This window comes from Symphalangus syndactylus, chromosome 19, assembly GCF_028878055.3.
Source record: "Symphalangus syndactylus isolate Jambi chromosome 19, NHGRI_mSymSyn1-v2.1_pri, whole genome shotgun sequence".
Lineage (NCBI taxonomy): Eukaryota > Metazoa > Chordata > Mammalia > Primates > Hylobatidae > Symphalangus > Symphalangus syndactylus.
In genome coordinates this window covers 26,596,728-26,624,278 of record NC_072434.2, presented here as the reverse complement: position 1 = coordinate 26,624,278, position 27,551 = coordinate 26,596,728, and the positions used below count along the sequence as shown (strand labels likewise).

The 27,551-nt window shown below is 34.5% G+C and overlaps 1 protein-coding gene and 1 long non-coding RNA gene across 6 annotated transcripts in view; one reads left to right on the top strand and one right to left on the bottom strand.

The window, feature by feature from the left end:
* KCNT2 (potassium sodium-activated channel subfamily T member 2) overlaps positions 1-27,551 on the bottom strand; it is a 398,329-nt gene that overhangs the window by 171,841 nt on the left and 198,937 nt on the right. For all 5 annotated transcript variants that reach the window (XM_055233859.2, XM_055233862.2, XM_055233861.2 and 2 more), the window contains exon 13: positions 6,309-6,417. In XM_055233859.2, the coding sequence (XP_055089834.1) occupies positions 6,309-6,417 (109 nt within the window). The remainder of the gene's footprint in view (positions 1-6,308; positions 6,418-27,551) is intronic.
* LOC134731969 (uncharacterized) overlaps positions 1-27,551 on the top strand; it is a 156,136-nt gene that overhangs the window by 6,542 nt on the left and 122,043 nt on the right. The gene's annotated exons all lie outside the window — the stretch shown is intronic.

The window sequence follows — 27,551 nt, the reverse complement described above, 5'->3', positions numbered from 1 at the left end:
CATGAAAAACTCACACTTTACCATTTGGTGAAAGTCAAGCCTGCACATCCATATGTTATTTAGAAACAGCTAAGATGATTTCCAATATTTATATTGCTTGGAAATATTTTCCCACTCTCTTTCTTGGGTAGGAAAAAGTGATGCATTGGAATATCTAGTGATTTAGTACAAAATAGATGATGGCTAAGCTGAGCAAAACCTTCATTTTCTCGTCAAATCATTTCTCCAAGATATGTGCATGTATGTGTGCGCACTTTAAATATTATTATTTTTATAATGGGAATCACACTCTATGAAAGATACATGTTTAAACAATATTGTCTGTGACACTGTTAAAAATACATTTACTTTTGCTAGGACTTTTAACTTCTTATTGTAATTAAAAATTTTTTTTTAATTGTTAGAACTAACTCCTACTGTTCTGGTATAATGATGCATTCTTCTAGGCATGTTTGAATTGCGAAGTACAAAATATTTCATTCAGTCCACACTTTACTGTTGAGATATGGTTCTACTTTTCGTGAACAAATTACAATCAAATTCTGTTATATATGAAATACCATAACCAAAGCATAGAAAATATCTCAAGGGTAGCCTCTGGACTAAAAAAGAAGCATGGAAAGTAGATAATTCACACTTTAATTCACTCCTTTGTTTTTACATACTTTACTCCTACTTGTGGGTGAAAATTTGCCAATTTGATTTTTATTTCTTCTCATATCTGTTCAAATGAAGTGGGAGATTTTCATAGGACTCAACAGTTGAAAGAAAATTGGATGAGGAAGCTAAGAGAACTGAATATTCACAGACGACATAACACTTTATTGGGAAGACAGAGATATTGTGTTTATCTAAATTTAGCTATTAATTTACTCTTAAACCATGAATTCACCTCCCACTGATTTTCTGAGTAACTTCATCTGACTAGGAGACAAACAGCAAACTTCATTCAGCTGAAATTTATTAAGTGGAGAGTACAGTTTATTTTCAAAGTTCTTTCAAGGTTTTTCAATGAAGAAGTTATCCTCCTACTAAAGTACATGTTTTTTCTTGTTTGTTTTGGGGTGTGTGCATGTGTATGTGTGTGTGTGTGCATTTAATGATTTAGGAAATGCACAGTAGAGAATAAAATATGAAGTTGATTTCAGTCTGATTAAATGTTGAGCTACAGAAACATGTCTGATAACTAAACTGCCATAATATTGTGCCCTTTAATCGTGGTTTGCAACCGAGGAGGCGAATTTATGAAGGGCTCCACAACATGGAAGCATAAGGTTTCCCCAGGTGATTGTAGATCCCATATTTGACCCTAGAGAAACTTTACTAGAATTGCTACACCCACAAGAGCTTGACAAAGAATACAAGATGTTACAAAAACACATTTTTGTATTAGTCATGTCTATGGCACGCTGTCATTGCCTCTGTCATATGTTTCAGTACCAATTGCCACTTCTAAAAAAAATATTATATTGGTAAAAAAATGTCTCTCCCTGGGCGCGATGGCTCACGCCTGTAATCCCAGCACTTTGGGAGGCCGAGGCGGGCGGATCACGAGGTCAGGAGATCGAGACCACGGTGAAACCCCGTCTCTACTAAAAATACAAAAAATTAGCTGGACGTGGTGGCGCGTGCCTGTAGTCCCAGCTACTCGGGAGGCTGAGGCAGGAGAACGGTGTGAACCCGGGAGGCAGAGCTTGCAGTGAGCCGAGATTGTGCCACTGCACTCCAGCCTGGGTGACAGCGAGACTCCGTCTCAAAAAAAAAAAAATGTCTCTTACTGGAAAAAAAAAGATTTGACATAACCAAAGCCACACTAACATCTGAATTTTGAACCATAAAAGGTGACACAAATTATTCACAAGAAAGAATCTTTAAAAAATAATGATATTGTGAAAGGGTATTGGAATTTGTATCCTGGTAAAAGAAAACGAGTTTAGGCTGACAATGGAGGTATGAAGATGGAGATGCCTCCTCTGATACACAAACAGCAATCACTGTTGCAAATGTTCTGGGGTACATGAAGTGCAGAAGTAAGCTTATAGATACAACATGTGAATACCCAGAAAAAGATGAAAAGGGACTCTTTTGAAATAGCCTAAGTGAGAGATGATAACGGCGTAGACTAGGATTGTGATGCCACTGTGGGTTAGGTAGTATAACCGATAGGACAGGATGTGGGATTGGATGCAGAGAAGGAAAGCATGACTCACAGGTTTTTGATTGAGTTCTAAACAGATGGTGCTGGGAATAATGGGTGAGAAACAGGTTTTAGGTCCGAGAAAAATCAATAACTATTTTTAGACATCTTAATTTTAAGAGGGCTGTTAGAAATCTAATAAGAGATATTGACCATGCAGTTGAAGATTCAAAACTGAAGCTCATAGTGGATACTGAAGAAGAGTTTACATTTTGCAAATTATATAAATAGATGAGATCCTCTAAGAAAAAGGTGAATAGAAAGAAAAAACTCTTTTTAATTTTCCTTGTAGAGAATTTGATGATACATGGACAATGACAATTTTATTTCTTGTGTTCTGATGCTTATATCTTTTACTTTTTTCCAGCTTCACTGCCATTTTTATGATTTCCAGAAAAATACTGGATAAAAGTTGATTTAGTAGACACCTATGTTTGTACCTAAATGACAGCTTTTTAATATGTGATTATTGAATATAATTTTTTATTGGTTATTTTGAAGATAACTTGTCTTAGGTTAAGAAGTTCTTTGGTCCTAGCTTTCCAACAGTTTTTTTTTTTTTTTTTTTTTTAGGTTTTAATTGTGAACGAATGTTGAAGTCTGTCTCAAATACTTTACTACATTAATTAAAATTATGATATGGTTATTCTCTTTTAACATAATGATCTATTTCTGGAATAATTTCAACTTGGTAGTTATATATTCTTTTATAAATATATTACTCGATTTGTTTTGCTAAAATATTTTATATAATTTTTCAACTCTGTTAACCAATTAAGTTAGACTCTAAATGTCATTTCCAAAACTATCCTTAATGAGTTTTGTATCAAGGCTATGTTATTCCCATTAAATGAGTTGGGAAGATACCTTATATTTTCTATTCTCTGAGAAAATGTGTGTAAGCTCAGAATTATATCTTTTGAAATCTCTCTTATAAACTGTTTGTAAAATATTATGGGAGAGCCCAGTTAGTTTTCCTCTAAACAAGTACAATATAAATTTGTTATGAAGATTACGAATAGGCACTCAAGATATAAATTATACCAATTGCTTAAATAGTTATCATTTACTGGTGGCTTAAAAATTAAAAAGATACTTGCAAGTATCCTTTTTAGTATTATAATGACATGAGGGGGTTGTTTGTCATATCATCCCCATTTTACAACTTGAAAAACTCGAGCTTAAAGACTTGAAGAAGCCTGAGGTCATGCAGTCAGTACACAGGACAGCAACTACATCACCATGTAATGTCTCACTCTAGAATTCGCAGTTTCAATCACGTTATTTTGACAAATTTATTATAAAAAGGACAATTTGCTGAAAGTAAACTTTGCTTACTTTTTAAACATAAATTATAATCATGATTATATTTCCACAACTTAGGGTAAACCGAAGGAGCTATTTAAATACATGGAAATGCGAATGCCTCATTTCATATCTTGTGAATATTGGAATCTACATATTTAATACCTATGAGAGTACAAGGGCAAGAATATAATAAATATTGTCAAGTAAATATGATTTTAAATTAAAGTAATTATTATTTTATCACCAACAGTATTAGTTATCTACTGCCACATGACTAGTAACCTCCAAACTTCAGTGACTTAACCACCATTTTATTTCTGAAAACTCTGTGGGTCTGCATAATTCCTTGGGTTGGCTGGTAAGTTGGGAGCTGGACAGGTGAGGTGCTGGTATGGATGAGCCTCACTTTCCAAGTGATTTTTCATCCTTAGAGAGGCTAAACTGGGTTTCTTTATATGTAGTCTCTGAGCAGTGTTCCAAAACAGCAAAAGTAGAACAAGTATGGCCTTTTAAGTCTTAGCTTCTGTTGTTACACAGTGTAAGTTTCGTTATCTTATATTGGTCAAAGCAAATCACAAAGCAAACCTTATATACAAAGATGGGGAAATAGATTTCACCTCTTCATGGTAAAAAGCTGCAAAATCACATGGCAACAGGGCACAGATATATACAGCATGGTTTCTTGAGGGCCGTTATTTAAAGAGTCTCTTACACAAACTGACAGCTTGATACACTGCCTTTTGAAAGGAAAAGTCCATAATTTTTTAACCTCATGCTGAGATATAAAATATATGATATTGTTTTGAGAGCTTCATACATCACTCCAAACTCTTTTTGTGGTATTTTAATGAAACTAGGATGCCTTCATCTTTACACAGTATAAAAAGAGATCCTCTGAAATGTTGTAATCTCAGTCAAAAAAGAATGTAGGTGCTAATAAAAAGAATTTCATCAGGTGTCAAAATGAGAAATATTGAGATAAATGGTTGGGATAGAATTTTTAAATAATCTATTCATTTTGATGGTATTATTAAAATAATGACAAAATGAGAATTAGAAAATAGATTAATGCGAATAGTCTATTTTTTTTAGCAGTAGACTTTTTCAGCAAATTTCATCTCTCTGTGGAAACACACCAACGGCGTGCTAAAGGGAGAAAGAACTGAAGTTTGCTCTGAATTTTAGTTTAAACACACTCAAAATCACAAGTTGTCTTTCGAAAATACATATTGTTTTAAGGTCTTGATACAATATCCACTTATAGAACACTTAATATGTTTCAGACATTATTTATTAAATCCTTACTATTAACCCTGATAAAACAGAGACATAATCCCTATGGCCTTTTAGTAGACAGGAAATAAGGCTCAAAATATTAATCTGCCTACCTGTCTTAAGTGGTGGCACTCAAATTTAAAGTCATCATTTTAAGATTTTACTTAGTGTTAATGTCATTACTGCCATTCAAAAATTTTGTCATAGCAAGTCATCACCATGTATATTTAAAATTTTTCAAAAATATTTCTTTTCTTAAACAATAATAAAAATAAGATAGCCTAGTTACAAAGGTCTTTTTAATAAACAATTGGCATTTGATGAATGCTAATGATATATGTAACAGGTTGTAGATGGAGTACTTTACATATATTTTTCCATTTAATTTCACAAAGCCTTCTACAAAAGAGGCACTGTTATTCTCAAATTTCAGTTAAGAAATAGTCTTAGAGAGGCCCTAGCACCTATCATACTGTATAAATCAGAATCTCTATGATCAGTACTTTAGAAATTCTTCCAAAAACATAATAATGTGCAACCAGAGTTGGAAGCTATTACTTTAAATTGTTTGCTATACATTGTTAGGAAAAAAAATGATCACATAAATTTGGGGAAGGCTAGAGCAAACTGAATAGCAACCATTTCATAATTTTCTTATCATTACATCAAAATTCCCTAGTATTTACAATTTTTCATTTCAGAATCATACACTAATAGGTAAGAATTTTAAGATATGTAAACACATTTTCTGAAGGAAATACATTTTGCTGACACATTGCTAAAATGAATTACATTTTAATGACTTGGAGCTTTAGACTTTTAAGATAAAATACAATGTAAAACATGGGGTATTTGTGATTGGGGGGAAACATGCACATGAATTACTGCTTAAATCAACATTAGCTTTTTTTTTACAGAAGCATTTAAGAAAAAAAAGCAAGTACAATTTTGCTGTTCAATTTTCTAGCAATTCAAAGTATAATCTCATGTGATCTATCATTTTTAAAGCAGTATCTTCAAAAAAGTTCACATGCATCTTTTTCTTGAATTCTTTTCAAAGTCTACCCCCTAAATTAACTCTATTTAAATATACCTGAATACATTTCAATGTATTAGTCTATTGCATGGTAAGCCTATGTGTGTATTAAACAATTATCTATAGCCAAGTATTACCCATCTATGTGTAAACCTACGTATAAATGAGTAGATATGGCAGTTGAAATTTGTGTCTATATTATGCATAAATCTACTACTGCTAATATATTTAGGCTTATTAAGGTATCCAGTATGTTAAGGTACTAAAATCACCAAGTTATATAAAAAAATTAAGACTCAAGCAAAAGTATTATCTTGTCACATATTAAAGTGGATAAATCCTCTCATATCAAGTAAATTAGTTTTAATAATCATTTTCAGTTCTTTAGAATCTTGAATATTTTAAGTTGCCACTTAGTTCAGAGACTTAACTCTTAAGCCACTATAGGAGTTTCAGGAAATTCAACGGATCTCATGCAAGATAAAAACTTACCAGCAAATTTGATGTGAAATTTATTTTCAGGCTTTAATATCTGGACATACAAAGGACAATTTGGAGCAAAATCTTTCACAGCCCATGCTCTCAAAATTGTTTGGTGATCCTGAAGTGATCAAAATAAAAATATCATAGCATAAGTTAAAATTTTTATAACATATAAAGTAAAAATAAGCAATCAGTTTGCTTGGTCACATCTGTAGTTAAAACTTTAACATAAAAATTACTGTGAGGACTTGTTAAGGATACCTATTATTTCCACAGAAGAAGGTAGTGATAGCTAATTCAATCATAGATAATTACTAGCACTTAGAATATTAGAAAAGATTTAGAGAAAAAATAGCTAGACAGACTTAAAAATAATTTTCCTAGAAAATTCCTGCAGTCAGAAGCTTTCAGACATGTAGAAAAACTAATAGTTTGTAATAGGAATTTCCAAGGAGAAATAAAAAATGTACATATAATAATAACATGCTTAGAAAATTACTTTTTAATATAATAGTAAAGGTAAAATAATTTTGACCTGTGTGTGTGTGTGTGTGTGTGTGTACCTGTGTGGTATGTTTGAAGACATAAAAAACTCTTAGATATAATAAAATACATCAAAAAAAGTTTTTAAAAAGACACTTAAAGTAAGAAAGGGAATCAAAACCATGCTTAACACGAACTCCTTTACATAGTAGTCACCCCATAAATTCAATGAATTGAAAAAATCCAGGAAGATTATTAGATAAATGCACCACACAGTTAGATAATACATTTTTGGAAAGGAAGCACAAAGGTGCTCTAGGGTAGCACTGTTCATGTAACAGCCACCAGGCACATAATTCTATTTAAATTTGAAGTAACTAAACTTAAACAAAGTTAAGAATGTAATTAATCACACTAGCCACATTTCAAGTGCTCATAGCTGCACATGGCTAGTGGCTGCCGTATTAGAAAGTGGAGGTATAGAAATTTTTCGCCATCACAGAAAGTTCTATCTGACAGCACTATTAGTGAAAGGAAAGGAAGATCCAAAACACAGATAGACACGAGGGATTCTTTATCCAAATGCAGATAGAAGAAGTTGTTATTTATGGTTGGAAACTGCTATAGACAGAATGATCGTGTCCTCCCCAAATTTACATGTTGAAATCCTACCCCGCATTGTGAAGATACTAGGGGATGAGGCCTCTGGTAGGCCTCATCGTGAGGGCAGTCATCATGAATGGGATTAATACCCACATAAAAAACACCCAAGAGAGAGCTTCCTCACTTCTTCAGCCATGTAAGGATGTTGCAAGAAGATAACCATCTAGGAACCAGGAAGCCAGTCTTTATCAGACATTGAGTTGGCTGGCTCTTTGATCTTGGACTTTCCAGCCTCCAGAATTGTGAGCAATACATTTCTGTTGTCTATAATCGACCCAGTCTATGCTATTTTGTTATAGCAACCCAAAACAAGATAGTAACTTTAAGTTACATGAAAGTTGATGAATGGTAGTCCAGTATGGTTTACATGTACCATATGTAACTTACAGGCAAATATTCAAATATCAGAATGAGTCTAATAATTCTACTAAGATTCATCAATGAATACTTGTTAATCCATTTTACATGCTTTTAAATCTGAGGTTTGAGGGTTATAGATAACTTAATGGAGGATTACTGTTATTTCTCTTTCACTAGAAGTACACAATTTTAAAGGAAAGGGAAAAAATAGAAAGTAAACCACTATATAAGTAAAAGGATGCCAAGTTATAATTTTTATTTTATTTTATTTCATTATGTTTAGTGTTGTGTTGAAGATAATAGGCCATTTTAGGGGTTTTAATCCTGCCGTATCCCTCAGTATCTAATTAGACTTGGACAAGTTAAATTTCCTCATTAGTAAAATGCAGATATTCTGTATCTTACAGGATTTCTAAGGTGAAATAGACAACACACAAACACCTTTTAATAGAGGTTGGCAGTCAGTTATTGAAAAAACATAAGTTGTTTTTCTTATTATGTGTATCATCTTAGTAATAGTGAAGTAGTATCATTAAGGATAAAAGATAAAGAACAAAAATGAATTTCTCAGGAAAAATTTAAAGTGAGACTTATCTGCTGACACCAGCAAGAAATGTAACATTAATAATAAAAGAAGAAATAGAGGAGGCCAGGAGATCTATCAATATGAAAGAATAAGCTCCTAATAAATTGTCCTTGCATACGACAACTATTAAAAAATCTACAGAACAAGCATATAAAGGCCCTAGTAAATGAACTAAAGTAGGCCGATTTTAGAGGAAAATTAAAACTTGGAGAAAGTATCTTGCATGTTATAACTTCCCTGTTTTTGCTGCTGTGACCTGAGGGCACAAGTTGGCTAAGACTTACCACAAACAGCACAAGTTGGCTAAGACTCCATAGAAAACCTGCCAGAACAACAAGAGAATGGAGCCTGGAACAACCAGAGCCGCCAGAGACAGGAAAAGGGAGAGGCAGCAAAGAGAAACCACAAATTCCATGAATGAGCGTAAACATCCTTGGCTGACCTCTGAACCAATAATGCATGGGGAAGCATAAAAACAATCTGAGCTGACATTTGTGAAGCACTACCAACCTCATTGGTGATGGAGTTTGCTTTATTTTGAGTTTAAGCAACTTAGCCTCTGCTAAAATGAGAGCACTAACATTATTTGGAAGAATACAGGAGAATCCAGGCCTCTGCAACATAACACAATATCCAAAATACAATGCAGTATTATTCAATTTATGAATTTCCAGAAAAATGTGACCTATTTGCATGGGAAACAAAGAAAATGATAACCAATAGATGGTAGCTACTAGACAGTCTGAGATGTTAGAATTAGCAGAGAAGGATTTAAAGCTGCTACTAGAACTATGACCAGTAATGTAATGAAAAACATGCTTGTAATAAAAAAAAAGAAAATTTCAGCAGAGTAATAGAAAGTATTTTTAGATTAAAAAGCTGAAGTTTATGAAAAAACATATTCACTATATGGGCTTTGAAACAGATTGGGAATGACAGAAGAAAGGAGTCAGTGAACTTGAACATAGATCAATAGAATTTACCCAATTTGAAAAACAAAGAGAAAAGGTACGGAAAAGGGAACAGAGTACAGGAACTTGTGTAACATGGTAAAAAGGTCTTACATAATATAATTGAATTCCCAAAAAGAAAACAAAAGAGAAAAACTAGCAGAAAATGATTTTAAGAAATAATGACTAGAAACTTTTTAATTTTGTAGAAGACATACACTTATAAGTTCAAGAAAATTAGCAAAATCTAAACTATATAAACAAAAAGATAACCATGCCTAGCCACACTGTATTCAAACTGTTAAAAAACAAAAATAAAGACAAAATCTTGACAGCACCTAAAGAAAGAGTCATATGGCCAAGGACTCTCATCAAACATCCTGAAAGCCAGGCAACCCTGGAAAAAATTCTAAAGTTTAGAATGAAGGAAAAAACTATGAAACCAGAACTTTATATCTAGCAAAAACTCTCTCAAAGAGGAAGGTGAAATAAAGGACTTTTTAAAATAAAGAAATCTAAGGAAATGTACTGCCATTGGAATCATACTACAAGAAAAGTTTAAGAAAACTATACAAGCTCAAGAACAATGATACCAGGGAGAAAGAACTTCAGAAATAAAACAAGAGTAACAAATGTTTAATGTTTTAATGACTATAAAAAACCATTTCCTCTTAACTTCTATAAAATACATAATCTGAATAAAGCAAAATTTATAATATTGTTTAGTGTAGTTTCTAATCTATGGATAAATTAGTATATCTAACAACAATAACATAAGAGAGTAGAAAAGGAATAAATGCAAGTTTATAATTTTAACAAGTGGTATAACAATGATATAAAGCTGACTATGAAGCAGTAAGAATGTGTATTGTAATCCCTAGAGCACTCACGAAAAAAAATTCAAAAGGCACATCTAAAAAGCCAGTAGGCATATTACATTCAGTGCTTTACAAAATCAAATAATAAAAAATTTGGGAAAGGAAAAACAGAGCAACCAAAATCAGCGGAAACAAACAGAAAACAATTTAGATAGAGCTATGTCTAACCATATTAATAATGACATTAAATGCCAATAGACTAAACATGTTGAAACACAAAGATGTAGATAGCAAGAAAACAACTCAATTTAAAATTGGGCAAGAGATCAGAACAGACATCTGACCAAAGAACATATACAGATTAGAAGAATGAAAACACAGTCAACACATGTCATTAGAGAGTTGCAAATTAAAACAGTAAGACATCACTAAACACTTTTCATAATAGCTAAAATCTAAAATGCTGAAAACACCAAATACTACAGAGGACACAGATCAATAGGAAGTTGCATTCATTGCTGGGAGGGAATGCAAAATGATACATCAAATTTGGAATACAGTTTGACAATTTCTTACAAAATTAAGTATACCCTAACCAAATAATCCAGCAATTGGGCTCCTTAGTATTTACCTAAGAGAACAGAAAATGTAGGTCTCCACAAAAACATGCATGTTCGTGCTTAAAACAACTTAATTTATAATTACAAACACTTGGAGGTAACCAAGATATACTTCAATAGATGAATGGATAAACCGTGCTACATCCATACAATGGAATATTCAGCAATGCAAAGAAATGCACTATCAATCCAAGAAAAGACATGCAAAACCTCAAATGCATATTGCTAAGTGAAAAAAGACAATCTGAAAAGGCTACATACTGCATGACTACAACTATATGTCATTGTAGAAATGCAAAATTATGGAGATAGTACAGAGGTCAGTGGTTGCCAGGTTGGGGAAAAGAAAGGACAGAAGGATGTATAGGTAGAGCAGAGAATATTTTTAAGACCCTAAAACTATTTCTTACGATATTATAATGGTGAATGCATGTAATATTACATTTATCAAAATCCACAGAATATACAATACAAAGAGTGAACCCTAATGTCAACTATGGGTTTTAGTTAAATAATTTATCAATATTGGTTCATCAGTTTCAACAAATGTACCACAATAATGGAAGATGTTAAAAATAGGAAAATGGGGGGTGTAGGGGGGAAGGAGTGTAGGGGGTGAGATATGGACATTCTGTATATTTTTTGTTCCATTTTCTCTGTAAACCTAAAATGGCTTAATAATATCAACAAAAAGTCTAGTTTATTTTTTAAAAAGTAAGTGAGAAAAGCATGATCTGTAGAGTCACAAACCTTGGGCTCTAATCTTCACTTCAGAGCTTACAAAATGCATGAGTAAAGGGAAGTTACTACAGATCTGATTCTTCTTACAGAAGTTTTGATTATTGTATAATGGATGTGTGTGACTTACTTTTCTTATTTATCTTAACCCTTGGCAACAGTTGACTTGTAGACCACTGGCTCCCTAAAACATCCTTGTTTGGCTTATCTGACACCATGCACTTGGTTATCCTTTGACATTCTTATCCCAAACTGAACTCATCTTGCTACTGGTAGTCCTCCCTTTTCCCAAAGGAAAATACTACCAGATACTAAATCATCAGCTTCTCTGTCTCACTTACCTTACATTTAGTGAGTTGTCAAATCTTGTTGATCATGCCTCTAAAGATTGCTCTAATAGATTCCACTTTTCTCCAGCACCAGTGCCACAGCCTAATCTAAAAACTTGTCACTTCTGGCTTGGAGTAAGGGCAACAGCTCCCCAGTCAGCTATCTCAAGCTTTATAACATTTTTTCATTAATTCTATAATCTTACCAGATGCAGTTTTTTCCAACTAAAATTCTTTTTTTTTTTTTAACTTTTAACTAAAAAGTAAACTTTAATGTCGAAAGTGCAAACTTGGGGAAGACAGAAAAGATCACACACAAGGCTGTCACTTCACACTTGGAAGGTTGCACAGCAGCCGGGCAGAGGCGCTCCTCACTTCCCAGATAGGGCGGCGACCGGGCAGAGGCGCTCCTCGCTTCCCAGTCAGTTGGGCAGCCGGGCAGAGACGCTCCTCGCTTCCCAGTCAGTTGGGCGGCCGGGCAGAGGCGCTCCTCGCTTCCCAGTCAGTTGGGCGGCCGGGCAGAGACGCTCCTCACTTCCCAGACGGGTGGGTGGCCGGGCAGAGACGCTCCTCACTTCCCAGAGAGTTGGGCGGTGGCCGGGCAGAGGCGCTCCTCACTTCCCAGATAGGGCGGCGACCGGGCAGAGGCGCTCCTCGCTTCCCAGTCAGTTGGGCGGCCGGGCAGCGGCGCTCCTCACTTCCTAGACAGGGCGGTGGCCGGGCAGAGACGCTCCTCGCTTCCCAGAGAGTTGGGCGGCCGGGCAGAGACGCTCCTCACTTCCCCGACGGGTGGGTGGCCGGGCAGAGACGCTCCTCACTTCCCAGACGGGGTGGCCGGGCAGAGGCGCTCCTCATTTCCCAGACGGGGTGGCCGGGCAGAGGCGCTCCTCATTTCCCAGACGGGGTGGCCGGGCAGAGACGCTCCTCACTTCCCAGACGGGGTGGCCGGGCAGAGACGCTCCTCACTTCCCAGACGGGGTGGCCGGGCAGAGGCGCTCCTCATTTCCCAGACGGGGTGGCCGGGCAGAGGCGCTCCTCATTTCCCAGACCGGGTGGCCGGGCAGAGGCGCTCCTCACTTCCCAGACGGGGTGGCCGGGCAGAAATGCTCCTCACTTCCCAGAGAGTTGGCGGCCGGGCAGAGAGCTCCTCACTTCCCAAAGAGTTGGCGGCCGGGCAGAGAGCTCCTCACTTCCCAGACAGTTGGTGGCCGGGCAGAGGCGCTCCTCACTTCCCAGAGAGTTGGGCGGTGGCAGGGCAGAGACACTCCTCACTTTCCAGATTGGGCGGTGGCCGGGCAGAGGCGCTCCTCACTTCCTAGACGGCTGGGTTCACTTCCCAGACGGTTGGGTGGCCGGGCAGAGACGCTCCTCACTTCCCAGAGGGGGTGGCCGGGCAGAGGCTAAAATCCTTATTGTTGTACATGGCTACTTAAAATCCTACAGTGGTTTTGTTTCTTTTGGCATCAAATTCAAACTTCTTAACAAAGCTTACAACAACCTTTATTAAACTTTTCCAAACTATTTCCTCAGTCTTTGCATTCTTCTCTCTAGTGATAATGCACATTCTCCACTCATAACCAGCATTTCTCACCTAGGACCATTTGCCAAGAACATTCTTTACGGGCTCAGCCCCACTCATGCCTCTCATCCCTGCTAAAAAGTCACTTATCTAGGAAGCCTTTTCTTCTGACTACTGCTAACTTAGGATAGATGATACTACTTGATCCCACTGTATTCTGTAAACAATTAACCCCATTTAATTTTTAACATTTTTAAAAGCTGGTCCTCAGTAAACTACAAGCTTGATGAAGGCAAGGGCCATGTCTACATTTTGCTCACCCTAGCTTATCCCCAGAAACTAGCATTCATTTGCATATCACAGGTGAATAAGAAAAACAATATTTACTTCTTATTGATAGTGTGAACACTAAATGTGATAATATAAAGAGAATTAGGCATATAGAAAGCATTTAGCAAATATTTCAATTCAATGGATGAATACATGGGATAAAGCACCTATTCTGAAACCTTCCTTGTTTTATTCATATTTTATGCCCTCACAAAACAGAACAAACATCAATAATTTTGAGTGGATCATTAAGTGAGGAAAAAGGAAAAGAGCTGTATAAGATGGCATAAATATCATGAGAAATAGAAAAGAAAAATTTTCCTAATACAGATAATTAAACTAGCAAAGAAACAAGATTTCACTTCATTTTTTTTTCTAAAAGCAGAAGATAAGATTGATTTTTTAAAACTTTTCTTGGGGAAAAATTCATCCTTAAGTAAAGTGCTCCATATTTCGAATCATAGAGTAAAATGTTTATTGTGATAACCTTAGAATAAAAATGCTGTAATAATAAAGGTAGGTAACTTGGGACACTATCACATCATATGAGTGTCTGCTGCTACTGTGAAACAGAACATTTTACCCAAAGTCAGTTTGCCTAAAAATTAAATTGGTGAAGAATGTCTCCATAAAATTCAACTTAATAAATTGTACTACCTAAAAGGTATTTGTTGTTGTTCTGAGGACTTAAAATAAATCACTTTACCTATGGCAGGAATTATTTTACTGAAATCCAAATAACCCATTAAAGAACTCAGATATTTTAGATGAAATTTTATACATGAATTATTTACCTATCCATAAATTTATAATTTTTATTAGACTCTCAAACGGAGTCTGTCACCTACAAGTGATAAAACATTGGTTTGATCAAAGGTATCACTTTCAATTTTTAATTTATAAAATACATCTGCAGCACTTGAAAATTGATCTATTAACCCTGCATCTTTTGATTATATCTGGCTAACTTATTCATTGGACACTTTATTTTTTAAGATTACTAGTATACAGAGTGAAACTGAATTGTAAAACTTAAAATAATACATGTAGATAGATTTGCCCAAAATTTATGCGCAATTGAGCAAACTAATCACAAATGCTTATAAAATAAAGAGTAAAAAAAGTCTTATGGCAATCTGGAGAACAAACCTATCTTGAAAACATTTGAATGTATTGTTGTATAAACAATTCTTGCCAAATGTAATCCTTGCCCAGAGAACAATTTCTTCACAGATGGCCCTATGAAGGCCTCACAGTAGATTGGACTCAAAAGCACCTTGAGGTCAGGGTCTATTTTGTTCATAATTAGAACATCCAGGTCTAATATGTAGACTGTCAAAAAGTATAAGGTTAGATTACATACACATGTATCTGATAATATCAAAAACTGAAGGTAATTCTGATACAGAGGATTCATAGTATCTATCATCTATAACTAATTGACCTAACTTCATGACTGAATTAAGAAAATGATACATTTCATTGTGAGTAATTCTAATTGATGTCTTTAGAGAAGTATGCTTCAAATTTGATACATACTTATTTTAAACACAAAAATAATTCAGAAGTGCTCTTAAATAAAAATACTTTAAAAGAAAATAGCCAAAATCACTAAAAAATACTCCACCATTAAAATATGTGGCTGCATTTTACAACAGAATAGCTGGCTATTAGAAAGTAGAAAATCAGGCCAACTAGTTGTAGTCTAATTAAATTATATTACTCACCCAAACCTATAGGCTCAACAGTGGCCTAGCCTTCATGAACAATCTATACCAAAGTAAAAAAAAAAAAAAAAAAAAAAAAAAAAAAAATTAAAAGAAGACTTGGTCTAGCACTCTGGGCCTCAGCATTCAAACTTTTATGGCTGTAAATATAATTTTGTCCTCCTGCCAAGTTTCAGCAGAAGGGATTTAACAGTATATCTGAGACTGAAACATTACCTTGGGTTCTAGTTTTAGGAAAAAAAGTCCTTGCTTTTTCAATGATCTCTCAGGGACTGTAATTCTGCTTTTGATTCCCACTCTTGTGGCTGAAAATGTACCACTCCTTACAGATACTTAATGATAAAAACCTGCTTGCCTGTCGGTATCTCCATATATATTGTCAAAATCTTACCAGAAATTTTGGGACTGAGCAGCAAGTCAACATTATTGCCAGTTCAAAAGCTTACTTTTTGTCTTTCCTTATAGAGTAGCTAAATTCATTTTGTACTCTTTCTGAAAGCTGAAACACTGTATCGTTTACTAGTCCTTGGTCTGAGTTGGAGTAATTCGTCCAGAACCATACACTCCTTAAATTGTATGTTTTACTTACTTAAATCCTCTCCCAGGTTTTGAAGGAAACTTCCCTCAACACCAAATCCAATTCCAGATCTTAATCCTCTTGAATTTTCCCTGATCTAGTTACTCAGTTTAACATAGTCATGACCACACTATCCAAAAACCTCTTGAAACTCACTGGTATACAAATGTCAAATGAATAATAAAGTGATTCGTAAAGAGGTCAGGTTATCTTGATGGCATGTAACTGAAGTCCAGTGATGCACATCTGTCAAAAATTTACCAAAAATTATTTCTGAGTATACTAAAAACTCAGTTATATTAGGGATTTCAAGGTATCTTTTCAAGTTTAAAATTCTGTGATTTTTGAGAATGGTAAGGAAAATATTTTTGAAAACAAGTCACTAACCATTGGGTTGACTAAAGAGCTAAATAAAATTGCAAAATCTCCCAAAAGAATCTAAGGTACATTTCATTAGGGAATGACATAGAACAGATGATTATGTGCCTGTTTCAGTGCCTGAAGTGGATCTTCTTAAAACAAAACATACTTGAAAAAAAACAGTGAAAAAGCTTCCATAGCAAACATTTTATTTCAGCTCGTTTCTCATGCTCTCTGAAGGGTACATGAAGGGAAATCACTGAGTGCTTGGTGATTGTTTGCTTTCTTTTCTAAGATACCATATGTTCAAAAATGCATGTAATAATCAAGAATAAATATGTCTTTGACATTTAAGAAGAAAGTCAGCAGCATGAGCCAGGAATAAAAACAATTTTTTTTCTGAGAGTTACAACTTAAAGCCTTGGGAGTCAAATACCTAACATGCCTCAAAGTTTCTCCCCTCAGCGTGAATAAACATTAGACAGGTTTCTTCCTGACTGTAGGCCTCTGACCTCTCTTTACTTACAACATTTATTTTAGAAAATTTTCCATTATAAATTCTTTCTCTGCTCCTTTGGGATGTGAATCTTCCCTCTACCACTTGCCAGTGTTTCTCGAGGGCCTGGAGCCTCCCTCTGCCCGGATAATCTTAACTGTTGAGCTAAGCAAATGGAAACAAGAAAAATCAACTTCCACAAGCTCTTTTCACTACATGGGGCCACAAACATACCTTCATCTCTATCTATATATACCGTTTTCCCTTTTGTTAAAATGGATGAAAGTTTTACACCCCTATCCAAGAAAAACCTTCCACTCCTGCATAAGATCACATCCTATTATTTTCTTTCATGATCAATTTTGCCATCTTTGGTAGATATTTATCGTATTTACTGGCCAAAATCTTTCCCACTAAAAAAAATAAAAAAAGGAAAAGAAGGAAACAAAGCTTTCATTGATCAAACATTACCCATCAGTTACTGCCTGATTTCATTGCACTCATGTACAGAAAACACTTTCAAAGTCCATAATTATTGCCTCCAATTCCTCTTTGCTATTAAATTTTAAACCTTTCTAATACAAAAATTTAAAGATATAAATTTCTCTTCAGACGCTGGTAAAGCTGCATTCCATACAATTTAATGTGTTGCATTTTCATCATAATTCTTCTTATTTTCTCTTTTATCCATGGGTTACTTATGGATGTTTTGCCTTATTTCCAAATATTTGGGTATTTTTCAGCTGTGGTTTTATTATTGATGCCTCATTTAATTCAATTACAATCAGAGAACATATTCTGTAGGTTTTAAATTCTCTGCCACATCTTTTCTGGTCCAGAATATGATATATCTCTGTGAATGTTTCACATGTGCTTGAAAACTGGAATTCCATTTTTTAGTGTAATATTCCATATGTCAATTAGATCAAGCTGGTGATAGTGTGTTCAAGTTTGTTATAAATCTACTGATTCCTGCCTTTTTATATTGATTGCTAAGACAGAAGTGTTGAAAATTATAAGACTAACTGTAGCTTTTTACTACTCCTTTCAGTTATGCCATTTTATACTTCATGTATTTTGAGGGTTTTTTTTTTTTATAAAGCACACATACACATTTAGGAGTGCTATATTTTTTAAATGCATTGATCCTTTACTCAATACAAAATATTCCTCTTCATCTTTGGTATGAGTTCTTGTCCAGGGGTTTTCTTTGCCTAATATAGCCACTTCCACTTATATATGATCAGTATTTGTGCAGTGTATCGTTTTCATCTTCTTATTTTTCTATTTATCCCATCTATTCTTTGTTCCCTTTTACTGCCGCCTTTTGCATTAAATACATTTATTGTCCCATTTAATCATATAGGTTTTTAAAATCTTTATTAAGGGCCACCCTAAGGTTTACAACATACACCAGTATTTATTACACCCATCTTTCAAATAATAGATAAAGAATCTCACTACAGTGTATTTTGTTTTTTTTCAGTCATTATGCTAGAATGTCATTCATTTTACTTATGTTTGTTATAAATCCCACAATAATTGTCATTATTTTTGTTTTGAACAATAAGTAATATTTTTAAAATTTCAAGTTAAATATATTTACCAACATAGTTATCATTTCTGGCTTTCTTAATTTTTTCATGTGAATCCAGAGTGTCATAAGACATCATTTCTATTTGCTAAAGAACTTTCTTCAACTTTTTTATAATGTAGGTCTGTTGGCAGTATAAACCAAATTTCCTTATCTATTCATCTGTTAATGGACACTGTTTATTTTGATTTCTTGGCTATTGTGAATAATACTGCAATGAACATAGGAGTACAGACATCTCTTTGGCATGTTGATTTCAATCCCTTTGGATGTATAACAGGAAGTGGGATTTCTGAGTCATATGGCAATTCTATTTTAGGTTTTTGAAAAACCTCCATATTGTTTTTCATAGCTGCTTCACTATTTTATATATCCACAACCAGTGCACGTGGTTTTGAGTTTCTCCACATCACCATCAACTCTTTTATCTTTATTTTGATAATAACAATCCTAAGAGATATAAGATGATATCTTTTTGCTGTTTTGATTTGCATTTCCCTGATAATTAATGATGTTGATCATCTGTTCAAACATGATACTTGTTGGCCACTTGTTTGTCTTCTTTAGAGATATTTCCATTCAAGTCATTTGCCTATTTTTTAATCAGCTTATTTCCTTTTGTGTGTGTGTGTTTGGTTTTGTTTTTTGCTATTAAGCTATGGAAGTTCCTTATATAGTTTTGAAATTAATCCCTTATTAGACATATGGTTTGCAAATATTTTTTCCCATTCTTCAGGTTGTCTTTTCACTTTGATTTTGTCCTTTGCTATGCATACTTTTTTTTTTTTTTTGAGACGGAGTCTCGCTCTGTCACCCAGGCTGGAGTGCAGTGGCGTGATCTCAGCTCACTGCAAGCTCCGCCTCCCGGATTCACACCATTCTGCTGCCTCAGCCTCTCCGAGTAGCTGGGACTACAGGCGCCCACTACCACGCCCGGCTAATTTTTTTGTATTTTTAGTAGAGACGGGGCTTCACCGTGGTCCCGATCTCCTGGCCTCGTGATCCGCCCGCCTCGGCCTCCCAAAGTGCTGGGATTACAAGCGTGAGCCACCGCGCCCGGCCTGTTTTCTTTTTAATTTGATATAATACCATTTGTCTATTTTTTTATTTTGTTGCTTGTGCTTTGGTGTTATAACCAAGAAATCAATACCAAGACCAAAGTCAAGTTTTTCCTCTGTTTCAATTTTACCATTTCAGATCTAAGTTAAAGTCTTTAAGTTGATTTTTGTGCAGGATGTAAGATATCAATGTTTTTTCTTTCTTTCTTTTCCTTCCTTTCCTTCTTTCTTTCTTTCTTTTCTCCTTCTCTCCTTTCCTCCCTCTCTTCCTTCCTTTCCCTCCCTCCCTCCCTTCCTTCCTCCCTTCCTTCCTCATTGTTCCTTCCCTCCCTCCCTTCCCATCTTCCTCCCTCCCTCTATTCCTTCCTTCCTTCATTCCTTTTTTCCTTCTGTTGAAGAAACTATCCTTTCCACATTGTGTATTCTTGACAACCTTGTCAAAGATCAGTTGACTATATATGCATAGGTTTCTTTTTAGGCTCTTTATTAGTCTATATGCACGTTTTTATGCTGGTACCATAAGATTTCAATAACTATAGCTTTGAAATATATTTTAAAATCATGAAGTTTGATACCTCCTGCTTTCTTCTTTGTTCTTAGGACTGTTTTGGCTATTCTGGATCTTTTGTGGTGCTATATTAATTTCAGGATTGCTTTTAACTATTCCAGTTAAAAAAAAATGGCCAGTGAGATTCTGATGGAAATAGTGAACACAGGATGTCTTTCCATTTTCCGTTTATTTATGTCTTCTTCAATTTCTTGTAACAATGTTTTGTTGTTTTCAGTGTACCAGTCTTTCACCTCCTTGATTAAGCTTAATTCTAAGTATTTTATTCTTATTGAGGGCTATTGTAAAAGGAGTTTTTTCTGAATTTCCTTTTCAGATGGTTCATTGTTAGTATATAGGAATGCAAGTACTTTTACTAAATTGATTTATTAGTTCTAACAGTTTTTTTCTGGAATCTTTATAGTTTTCTACATAAAATAGTTCCCCCTTATCCACAGGGGTGTGGGATATATTCTAAGACCTTCAGTGGATGCCTGAAATTGTGGATATTATCAATCCCTGTATATACTATGTTTTTTACTATAGATACACTCCTATGGAAAATTTTGTCATGATTTTTCTGAGTATATTGAGATGGGAATATATTTTTAAGTTCTTTGTTCTATTAATGTGGTTTATCACAGTTATTAATTTTAGCATGTTGAACCATTTTTGCATTCCAAGGATAAATTATACTTGACTATGATGTACGAGCTCTCTAATATTATGTATGAGTTCTCTAATATGCTGTTGTGCTGATGTGTTCTATAAATAATAGGCTTTATGATTATCTTAGGTTAATCTTAAACAGTTTTTAATTAATGATTCAATTTACAATGCTTGCCTTTCCTAACATTTCATATGCTCTCTCCCCAGTGTGCTCTTTTTAATACTTTTCACTAACATTGTACACATTTATTTAATGTCAATTCTTACTAGTACATAAGATGTCACTTAGGACTTAATGTCACTTCTACTAGTAGATAAGCTCCATGAGAATGGAAATGTTTTACTGTTTTGTTAGTAACTGTATGTTCAGCTGGTATGTCCATGTTTGGGGTACAGAGTACTCAATAAATATTTGTTGAATGAATACAGGAAAAGAAGGAATAGTTTTTAAAAATGGAGATAATGTTATACTAGGGTACTTTTTCTTCCTTGTATAAAATACTATGCTCAATTCGGAGTGGGTTGCAACATATTACATCAATTAGCCTCCTAGAAATTTGAAGCTAGATAGACTAAGGCCTGTAAACATATGATAAGACAACAGGATAGTGAGTGGTAAATAGAAGCTCTACAAATAACAGTTAGCAGCCCCCTACCCCCCAGCACACACAAATGTACAGTACGGTAATCAACACATAAAATATATAGCTGATTTTGAAAATTTTGAGTAAAGCAACACAAAAAAGGAAAAAGAAAACGTAATCAAAACGATCACTGGGTCTTCAATAAACAATATGTTCATAGTCATGCAATTCTAAAAGTTTATTGGGTTCAACACTTAGATAATCAATAAATCATGGCAGACGTCCTCATTTTGTTTAGGGAACAAAAGGTAAATGGTATCAGTCTTCAAATGCACAAATGTAACTTCAAAAATGAAAATTGGGAAATGTAAAATTGAGATTGAAAGCCAAAGGAAAAAAGAGGTGAGAAAATGTCAGATTCTTAAAGGGCAAGGATATAAAATAGATTAATAATTTAATGGATACAAAGTTAATACATACTTTTAAGGAATAAACTAGGATGGAAAGGAGTAGAACAGAGAGCTGATACCAGAAACAATATATACATGTCATTATTATTATATTTAAACAGTAGTACCACTTTTATTTTCAAATGTGTATGCCATTTGAATAGTAAGCTAAGCTATTATCAACATGGGGACAAGTTTGTTGTAAAGGCAGAGGTTTGGGATTTGGACTAAACTGGGTAAAATTTAGACTCTGTCACTCTCGGAAATCTAGTGAACATCTGTGGGACTTGGTTTTCTCATCTATGAACAAATTGTGGTATTAAATACATAAAATGCGCAAAATGCTTGATCACATGAAAGTGACTTATTAAATGTCAAATGTTTGGATCCTTTTTTTCCATTTTTTATTAATTGGACTTGAAGAAAAATGAGCTAAAATATGTATACCAATAGTAGAAATGTTGACTAAAGCTACAATACTATAAAATTGCAGGATTTTTGCAAATAATGTTACAAATCTTTAAATGTTACCATCGTATAAAAAAAACTGGGCATCTTCTTTAAAAAGTGTATGTCGTGCTTTATTGTTTTAAAATAACATTAATCTAGAATAGTCAGAAAGCATTTTGATAACAGTGAAATTACACTTAATAATTTCTCTAAATAATTTTGGCCATTCAAAGAAAAACGAAAAATTTACTGAGTCAGCTGTTATGGCACTTTCAAATTCATGATTACCTACTGTTTTTCTAATAAAGAATACAAAATATTATATAGACACACATTTATTTTTTGTAAAATATTGCTAATTTCACAGGAGAGTATTTGTAATGCTTATTAATTTTGCCTCTTAATGTTATTCAGAAATGTCCCCCTCCAATCAGAAAAGTATACACAGACCAATTCTAGGATTGGCAGTGTTTGCCTAGTTATTACATTGTTGTCATTAAAACAACAAAATAACTTATTCAGTTAATTTTATATATTCAGCAATAATAATTCAATATGTACTTTTAAAAAATAGTGTGCAATCAATGTTTTTCAAAAGCCATACCATGCCAAGGAACAGCATATATATAAAAAAAAGTTTCATAATGCATCAGATTGATTTAGAACAACATTGAGGAAAATTGCTTCAAAGTTATATCTAATATTAACAATTCAATTATACAGATTTTAAAAATATATTTTTACATGTAACAGATTATTCTAATTCAAAATACTATAAAAAACTACATTATACTCTGTACATTACAATTCTAAGACTTGCAGTATTTTCTAATAGTCAGAAAATACTGCAAGATTAATCAATTAAAAGTAATTTTTGGAAATGCTCTATCCAGAAATAACCATTTTAATATTTATTCTAAATGTGTCTTCCTTAAGAAATCATAAGCATTTCACCAATTAATTTCACATTGTTATTCTTGGAATTGAGGCTATGGGAAGAAAAAGAATTTTGCTTAATCTTATCAACCTAACAAATATTTCTCCAAGATTCCATGCAATTGACCTGATATTTTGTATTACTTTTTCAAATGAAGTAGAAGTTTTTGTTGTTGTTGTTGTTTGTTGTTTTCTCCTTAACTGTGTTGGTAAAATGTAAAATGTGCCTGTTTATTCTCACTACTTACTAGTGGTTTAAGTACAATTTTCAATCATGTTGAAGAGTATGTAGCCTAGGAATAAGCTTTGATTGTTATACCTTGTAAGATGGCAAGAGAATTTCCCCCAAATAATTCTCCATGATTTTTCCATATGGTTCAACTATTGAGTGAGTTTAAGAAAAGGGAGATCTGACAGTCTTTAGACAAGTTGGAGTATTTTACATCAGGTAAGAACATACCATGATTCCAGGCCTTCTGGCCCTCCCAAGACACTGGCTGTGTACTGGAAGCACATAAAATGACAGTGACACTGGTTTGATCATATTAAGGGCAAACGTCAAAACAGTTAATTTTCTTCTAAATGAATATCCAAGAAAAGTTTACTGCATGTGAAATGATTAAATTGTAGCAGGACTGTTATTCACCAAGGAGGAATTGCTTATTCTCTTCAAGAACAACTTACTTGGGAAGAGGCAACTAAAAGAAATGATCTGGACCAAGCTCTCATGTATTCACAATACAGTCCCTACAAAATGATACAAACAAAACAAGCAGACCTCGACATTTTGAAAACTGGAGAAAACATGCATTTATTAACTTTTGGGGAATCAAAGAGCAAAGATTTCTACTATCCTGACTGAGTTTACATCAAATGCTGGAGGAGGAGGAGTGTCCTTTGAGAGAACTGTTTAATCAACCTCTGTGTAAGACATAATGTAGTGTTTGCATCAGCAACTACGCCAGATCCTTCCTAAGAAGCAATACATTACATGGGAGAATGTTAATTACCAAGCAACATGGTGTCCTGTATGCTAACATTGTTAGCTATTTAGCATAATGCATAATTTGTCTACATCTTTATTTGAATCATTGTGCTCACCTATATATAAATATATATATGTATAAATAAATGGTTAAAAAAAGAGGTGAATGATACAGCCTATTGTTATGTCCAGATATGAGCATATTAGGAATAGTTTGCTTTCTATTTTATAACCAAGTCCCTCAAAGTTTCTGTCTCTCTAAGGGCTGTAGACGCTTCCGTGAGTCCCTGTACATCCAAACATAAAACAATTAAAAGAGATTCCAGTCTTTGCCAAAGGAGCAGAGATACTGTGCCACTCATGAACATGAGTTTTTCTTCCTTACCCTTTCTATCAAGACCTAAAACTCCACTCAGTTACCAGGACTCAATGACACTCTCTTGTCCCTTTCTTCAAGATGTCCCAATTCTGATACTGACTTCCCTACTGGGTTTTTAAGAATTTACTTGCTTTCCTTATATAATAGTCCCCCCATCCACAGTTTTGCCTTCCCACAGTTTCAGTTACCCAAGATTAACTTTGACCCAATAATATTAAAAGGAAAATTCTAGAAATAAACAATTTATAAGTTACATGCCATTCTAAGTAGCATAAAATCTCACTCCATCCCACCCTGTCCCACCCAGGACATGAATCATCCTTTTGTCCAGTATATTCACACTATATATGCTTCCCATCCATTAGTCACTTAGTAGCTGTCTTGGTTATCACATTGGCTCTTGAAGTATTGCAGTGCTTGTGTTCAAGTGGCCCTTATTTTACTTAGTGGCCCAAAAAGTGCAAGAGTAGCAATGCTGCCAATTTGGATATGCCAAAAAGAAGGCATCAAGTGCCTCCTTGAAGTGAAAAGATGAAAGTTCTCAAGTTAATAAGGAAAGAAAAATATCTTATGCTGAGGTTGCTAAGATCTATAGTAAGACCGAATATTCTATCCATGAAATTGTGAAGAAGAAAAAAGAAATTAGTGCTTACTATATATAGGGTTTGGTACTATCGGCAATTATAGGCATCAGCTGGGGATGTTGGAAAGTATTCCCCGTGGATAAGGGGGATACTACTGTACCTACTGACCCCTTGCTACTCTGCTAAACTTTTCACAGCTATATATGCTACTTGTTTCACTAAACAGTTTTTCCAAAAGTATAACAGCTGTTGAGTTCTACCTGTTTTATGAAGCTTCACTTGGCATGCCTTATTTCTTCTCCTGATTCATAAGTAAAAGGAAGACAGAATAATTTAATCAGAAGTTTAGACGAAAGTTGAATTAAAAAATATATAAGTATCCATCCCCTCAATCATTTATCCTTTGTGTTACACATAATCCAATTATACTCTTAGTTATTTTTAAATGCACAATTGAGTTATTATTGACTATAGTCACTCTATTGTGCTATCAAATAGTAGGTCTTATTCATTCTATTTTATTTTGTACCCATTAACCATCCCAATCTCCCCGTCACCACTCCCCCACTACCCTTCCCAGCCTCTGGTTACCATCCTTCTACTCTCTATGTCCATTAGTTCAATTGCTTTGATTTTTAGATCCCATGCAATATTTGCCTTCCTGTGTCTGACTTATTTCACTTAACGTAAGTAAATGCATCTATTATATACCCACAGAAATTTTTTTTAAAACAATATTAATTATCTATAGCAGAGGTCAGCAAACTATGAGGGCCTAGAGACCAAATCCAGCCTGCCACTTTTTCTTGTAAATAAATTTTTATTGAAAGACAAAAAAGTACATATATAAAAAACACAGGCAGTTCAACTGCAAATTTGCCCATGTTTATACTGACATCTCAAGGGTTACGTGAAGCTGACATGACAAGAAACCTGCTTACCTCCTCACAACTAATGGCACATTTTTCAAATCAATGATTTTTTTCCTAGACCAAGACATATTCTAAATCACACTTAATTAAAAATGCTATCAAACCTATACATGTACATAGTCCAAAAAGACAAGTTCCATAACATATAAGTGCAGCCTTCTCTCTCCTTCCTACTCTCACACATATTTCCATTCCGCAGAGGCAGTCCCTTTACAGCCCTAAAACTGGATATTCTCTTAACCTCCTTCCATATTTCTAACTATGATTTTATTACTATTTCCTGCTTTTCAATTTAAATTATTATCTACTAGTTTTCTACTATGGAACAAAAGAGTATAACTTTCTTCTCATCCCTCATTCTGAATTTTCCTTTTCCCATCCTTTGAATATACAAGTCATGATTCACTTAGCGATGGGGATATATTCTGAGAAACCCATCATTAGACGATTTTGTCATTGGGCATAGATTGTATTTACACAAACCTAAATGGTACAGCCTAGTATGTACTAGGCTATAGGGCATAACATATTGATCTTAGTCAACATCATCACAAACACATAAGCTCTGCACTGCTAAGTTACAACAGCTATGATGTCACTAGGCAATAGGAATTTTTCAGCTCCATTATAATCCTATGGGACTACCATTGTATATTCAATGTGTCAGTGAAATGTTATGTGGTGCATGACTGTAGTTCGATAATTTTTGTTAAACCAATCTTCAGTGTTCACATTATTCTGGCTGCTTTTCATAGAACAGTATGTTGAGTGCTATAATTATATTTCCAATCTTGAATGATATATTTCCCTTTCTAATTGTCTCTTTTGACATTTGTTAGTTTTCTAACCACTCATTACTAATTCAGAATCTGTCTGTTTGGGCTACCATAAAAAAAAATAACCCAGATTTGGCCAGGCATGGTGGCTCACACCTGTAATCCCAGCACTTTGGGAGGCCAAGGCAGGCAGATCACCAGAGGTCTGGAGTTCGAGACCAGCCTGACCAACATAGAGAAACTCCATCTCTACTAAAAATACAAAAAATAAAAATAAATAGATACATAAATAAATAATTAGCCAGGCATGGTACCCGGAAGGCGGAGGTTGCAGTGAGCCGAGATCGAGTCATTCCACTCCAGCCAGGGCAAAAAAAGCATAACTTAAGTCTCAAAAACAACAACAACAACAACAACAACCCAGATTTGATGACTTAAACAAAAGACATTTATTTTCTCACAGTTCTGGCAACTGGAAGTTCTAGGACAAGGCCCCAGCAGAGTTGGTTTCCTCTGAGGCCTGCGACATTGGCCTCTTCACCTGGTTACCTTATATGCACACCCACCCCTGATATCTCTGTATAGCCTATCATCTTATTCTCCTCTTATAAGGACATCAGCCATATTAGATTAGAGCCCACTCTAATGGCTTCATTTTAACTTAATTACCTATTTAAAGCCCTATATCCAAATACAGTAAAATTGTGAAGAACTAGGAGTTAGGGCTCCAACAAATGAAAATAAAAGGGGAGA